The following is a 6,298-nucleotide window of genomic DNA, read 5'->3' as shown; positions in this document are numbered from 1 at the left end:
ATATATATATATATATATATATATATATATATATATATATATATATATACACACATATATATATGTACTATATATATATAGATAAACAGATAGATATATGTAAATACATGTACATATACGTGTGTGTATGCGCGTGCATGCACATATATATATATATATATATACTGTCAATTGAAATAAAGAAATTAGCCTAAATATAACAGTCATTCAGTCATTTCCATTTTGGAGCTTTCTATATAACCAGTATAAAATTCAGAATGAAAACAAAGTACTTTTATAAAGATAATCTTGCTATTTGATAGCTAAATTTGGTACCTTTGCAACAGTGCTCTATTTTTAGCATGAAATTAATCCAACCTAACTTTTACCATTTCATTCCTCTAAATCTGAACAAATAGGGAAGAGTTGAAGCAATTATTTCCCCATATTCTTACATATGCTTTTTCAAAAACAAGACCTGAATAGAATATTCAACTAGCTAACTTACGCAACTCTTTTTATTTATTTATTTTAGAAACTTTAGAATTTCTATTATAACTGCAATAGGTTTCATTAACACTGATACCAAATATTTCACACTCATTGCCTTTCACTGAGAAATGCAATCAATTCTAAACATTTGGCTTCCATATCATAAATTTCAGGACAGAATTTCAAATGTTTTGGTAGTCAAAACTTCACAATGCATGTAAACTGTAAACTTCATAATGGCAAGTTAAGTGTTTTGATAGAATGATACAAATATGCAAGATTTACTAACAAAAGAGCAACAATCCCACCAAGGGAACATCGAGCATTTTGTTCTTTACTGTCTCAGATTGATGCTTGTAATGTCTGTCATTTTACATTGAAAATCTTTGCAGTTCATCTATTCTCATAATCTTTAATATTCTTTTCTACTCTTGGCACAAGGCCCGAAATTTTTGGGGGAGGAGCCAGTCGATTAGATCGACCCTAGTACGCAACTGGTGCTTAATTTATCGTGGTACTGTTTCTGCCAGCTTGCTGCCTTCATAATCTTTAATATTGTTGTAGTGAGCTGGCAGAATCATTAGCAGGCCAGGCAAAAATGCTCAGCAGTATTTCATCTGTCTTTACTATCTGAGTTCAAATGTTGTCGGGGTTCATTTTGCCTTTTATCCTTTTGGGGTCAATAAAATAAGTACTAGTTGAGCATTGGGGTTGATATAATCGACTTACCTCCTCCCCATAAATGTTGCTGGCCTTGTACCAAAATTTGAAACTAATATTGTTATATACACATGCACACACATGCATGCACATGCACACACGCGCATGTGCATACACACACACACACACACTGATAGGATTTGAAATTTGCTAATCTCATTATTCAAGTTTCATCAGATGATTGCATTCCCTCAGCATGAAACTTGAATTAATGAAGCAGTGAAATTTTAAATCTTAAAATGTTTTGCCCACACACACACACATACACACACACACACATACACACACACACACATACACACACATTCTATAGAGAATACACTTTCTGACTCCATACTTCAATTTAAAAAAAAAATTAATTTGATGGAAGAAGCCAGTGTGTATGTATGTGTTGTTGTTTTGGTATCCAATTTGAACGAGAATGAAGAATATTTGTTCAATAACTGAAAGAAAACTCCGCAAAAATCTCAGTAAAATTCATTCAGTCACTTTCTTAAGTCTTACAGCATCTTTAACTGAGCATTGAACCATGAAAGTCTCCTTCACTATAGCTCCAATTTTCAGAAGGATTAACACAGAACATGCACACACACACAGATGCACACGTACATACACACACACATTCTCTCTCTCTTTCTTTCTTTCTTTCCTTTAGGACAAGGTCCGTTGGTTTTTTGAAATGCATTCAACAACGAAATCACCCTTTAAGAACAGGGCGAAGGAAGCAATCGATTATGCGTGGTTGTAAGTGAAGGAGAAAAAGAGGGAAAGAGAAAAATTGAGAGAATGATTGAAAGACGGAAGGAAAGAAGAAAAGTATGGAAGGGAAGGAGATGATGGCTAAAAATAGCAAGGAATATGACTTTCTTCAACAATAAACGGTAGAAAGCATACCACCAGATTTCGGCGCAGCTGTCTGAGTAAAATCAATCTGTCAGACGAATTAAGCATTTTTTTTTCTTTATCACTTTTTTAATGAATGTGGGAGGCAAATGATAACAGACAGGGTGAAAACGGGAAAAGTTTAGAAACATCAGGCAACGTAATATGTTGCCTACACACACACACACACACACACACATAAATATGACTGATTCTTTCATTGATTGATTCGTAAGAACTAAGAATGAAGTAAGTATTCAATACATAGATTGTGTATATTTTTATTGGAGGCTGAAGCATCTCGACTTGCAATTCCGAATTAGGCATTGCCGATTAATCAATCGTTTAAATAAGCGGCAACGTGAAACTCGGTTGAGAATTTAAAAGCTTCAGCTGTTCCTACTGTTTGTTGCTGCTAATAATAATAATAATAATAATAATAATAATAATAGTAGTAGTAGTAGTAGTAGTAGTAGTAGTAGTAAGAAGAAGAAGAAGAAGAAGAAGAAGAGAGGCGGTGCGAGCGAGAGTGTGTGTATGCATTGATAGTAGTGTTTTTTATTAAAATTAAAATATAAATCAGTATGGATCCATACAAACGAATCTGAATTATAGTTAATTTGACGAGGAGTGTAAGAAACCATTGATCTAAAAATACGATAATGTCTAATATAAATCTAAGCAAAATGCGATAGATTCCTTTTTAGGGGGCGGTTGTAGGAAGTTATGGTATGTATGCATGCTCGATCTTAACTCGCGCTATAATCGTTGGCTCTTAACTCGCGCTATAAACGTTGGCTCTTAACTCGCGCTATAAACGTTGGCTCCTCAACTCGAGCTATATACGTTGGCTCTTAACTCTGGCGAATTTTAGTAATTCCTACCCAAAATATAAAGGGATTTTGAATACCTTTACAACACATCGAATAACATTCTAATCATGCATGCACCCAATTTGGAGGTAAAGAGATTAATGATTACCGACTACGAAGAAGGGGAAAGTATTAGAAAAATGAGACAGCCTCAACCGGGAACTGAAATCGAGTTTCGGCGTAGGTTCGCCAAGGGCTTGCCAACCACCCTTATCACGCACTCATCTCTCTCTCTCTCTCTCTCTCTGAATATATAGACACACACACACATACCTACAAATATATATATATATGTATATATGCATATATGGGTACAGGACATCACCAACAGAAAACAACATGAAATACGCAAATAACGAGTGAAAAAAAATGGGAAAAAATACAAAGAATACAGAAAATGACCCTTCATCAGTTGTTGACTGTCTATCTACTCCCCAAAGAGAGAGAGAGAGAGAGAGAGAGAGAGAGAGTGAGCTTGTATCGTTACAGTTTCTTAGCATTTAGCTTCCCTCTCAGCACCAATACCGGTCATTACTCGCACAACGCATTAAGATGACAGGAGGGCGGATCAAGTCAAAAGGAAAAGTAATATCATACAACTGTCATATATATATATATATATATATAATTCGTTGGCTTGTAAAAGTGCGTGTGGTAAATTTGACACTTCCAAAATATAACCATTTTTGTGTTAAGGCACGATTTTAGATCAAAATGAAAAAAAACTCGTGTAGATTGAATATATTATTACTGTATACTTTATTTTGTCTATCAAACAATTGAGGGGAAACTATAGCAATTACTAAAAAAAAAAAACTTTCTTTCCCGTTTACTTGAATGTGTATTGTCATTGCTAGGTCAGCTCTGATCCAACAAAACTTTGATCAAAGACGTTCCAACTGTGACCATTTTGTCGATTAATAAGACCCTATCAACGATTACATTATTCAATGTGTCGTCTCTTTTCTTTTTTCAAGATAGCAGAATTATGTCTTGAGTGAAATCTGACTGTTATTTCTAGCAGATCGAACTACCTTTGGGTCGTAGGGAACCGTTTCTATGTTACACGGACTATTATTAGTTTTAGCTACTGTTCTTGTCGTTGAATGCTCCTGTGATTATACAGTCCCATTTTTGTAGGGAACTGCTTCCATGTTACATGAACAATTATTTGTTTTAGCTACTTTTGTCTTTCAAAGCCCCTGTGATTATACAGTCACATTTTTTAAAATGGGACTGTATATGTTTCATATAATTATATGTATATATGTATGTTTGTAAGTATGTATATGTATGAAATATATATATATATATATATATATATATATTAAAACCAGGCATTAAAACCAGCAGCGTCTCAAAAGTCTTAAACTTCACATTTACGTAAAAATACTAAGAGAGAGAGAGAGAGAGAAACAGAGACAGACAGAAAGAGGGAGAGAAAGACAGATTACACACATTCCCACACATATATACATACATACATACATACGTACATACATACATACATACATACATACATACGTACGTACATACATACATATACGCACACATATATATCCATAAATGCATACAAACATTCATACACATATTTTGTTTTTTAGCATAGTTATCTCCGTGTTTTAGGGAGAGATAAGGAATCAAATGTGATGCGCCTTTCTTTAGCAGGAGCCATTATCGGCTAAACTATTGTAGTGGGGATCCCATTGCAAAACTGAACAAATTGCCGATGGAAGCGTTTAAAATAGAGCCCCCTAATAATAAAAGATACAAGTTTAAGGAAGTAGCTCCAAGGAGTGTACATGTACTAAATATGTGCAGGAGTACATTAACAGAAACATAAACAATAATATAAAAGATCGGGAAGACACCACGTCGTGTTTTTATATGCAAATGTGTGTGGGTGTATATTTATATATATATATATATATATATATATATATATATATATATGTGTGTGTGTGTGTATGTATATATATATATATATTTGATTAATAAATTCAAAAAAGGATAAAAATCTTTTACAAGAATTTTATCAGGAACCCAGTGTGTAAAAAAATTCATAAGGGAAATTTCTATTCCCAAGAATATAATTATTCGTTTATATTTATATAAGCGGCATTACTACAGAATAATGCCACACAACAGATTTCCAAAATAAACACATTTTAGTATTAAAATGTGTTTATTTGGGAAGTCTGTTGTGTGGCATTATTCTGTAGTAATGCCCTTATATAAATATAAACGAATAAGTATATATATATGAATGATTGATTGAACGATTGTATAATGTGTGTGCATGAGAGAGAACAGACACGATTATGAGAAAAATAGGTTCGAGGACATAGGGACAAGAGGTGAGGCAGAAGAATTGGGATGGCGAATGAAAGTTATAATTAAAAATGAAATTTCTTTTAACTATTTACAAATAACGAACAGCTTTTGGAGTATATTTCCTTTACGAAGTAACAATGGAACAAATTACATTATTGCCAATTAAAGTCACATCAAGATAGATATATGTGTTTGTTGCTATACAAATCCTCCTGCAATCATCACTGTTATCACAATTATCATCATTAATTGTTGTTCAATAAATTCTAAAGTATCTGCTTACCGCCATTACAAATTCAAAAGGGTATTTGTAGACCCTGACAGGGGACTGGTATTTGTGAACCATTCTGCTGCTTATCCTTTAGGGTATTGAAGTAACTGATAGACGGAGAGACAGAGAGAGAGAAAAAAAGAAAGAAAAAAAAAAGAGGAGGAAGAGATTCACAGAATGTTCATTCAATTATCGTCTCGCAGTTCCGTCATGATTTGTTTTGTTCTATTGACAATGTCAACGTCGGATTGGTGGGAGGTAATCTGAAACTATGGAAGATAAAACGCGCCAGCGAAAGTAACATTAATCCAGCTGCACTTTTCAAAGCTTTGTGTTGTGTATGTTGTGAGAGAAAGAAAAACTTTACAATTGAGGATTTATAACACACACACCCATATAAGTATATGTATGTACGTATGTATGTATGTATGTATGTATGTATGAATAAATGTATGTATGTATGTATGTATGTATGTATGAATAAATGTATGTATGTATGTTATCAATCAGTTTCATTTCTGTATTTCTTGTCCATAGAGAAAGAGCCGGACTCTAACATAGATTCAAGGCTCCTTCATTGGAACTTTTATCAACATCATCTAGGTATTTGTGCATATGTGTGTGTGTGTGTGTGCAGTATTTGGTGTTAGTGTATGCGCAGATTTGTATGTTTGTTTTATGGATGCGTTTTTATGTCTAGATGCATGCATATGTATTTATGTGCTAAATTTTTGGAAAGTTTTACATA

At 33.5% G+C, this 6,298-nt stretch overlaps 1 protein-coding gene across 3 annotated transcripts in view; it reads right to left on the bottom strand.

Moving 5' to 3' along the window:
• The window catches only part of LOC106869109 (SEC14-like protein 5), a 109,627-nt gene extending 103,825 nt beyond the window's left edge, over positions 1–5,802 (bottom strand). For all 3 annotated transcript variants that reach the window (XM_014914649.2, XM_014914650.2, XM_014914651.2), the window contains exon 1: positions 5,563–5,802. In XM_014914649.2, the coding sequence (XP_014770135.1) occupies positions 5,563–5,625 (63 nt within the window). In that variant the 5' untranslated portion in view covers positions 5,626–5,802. The remainder of the gene's footprint in view (positions 1–5,562) is intronic.
• Positions 5,803–6,298: the final 496 nt, after the last annotated feature.

The sequence above is a fragment of the Octopus bimaculoides genome, chromosome 2 (genome assembly GCF_001194135.2).
Source record: "Octopus bimaculoides isolate UCB-OBI-ISO-001 chromosome 2, ASM119413v2, whole genome shotgun sequence".
Taxonomy (NCBI): domain Eukaryota; kingdom Metazoa; phylum Mollusca; class Cephalopoda; order Octopoda; family Octopodidae; genus Octopus; species Octopus bimaculoides.
This window is presented reverse-complemented; position numbering and strand designations above follow the sequence as displayed.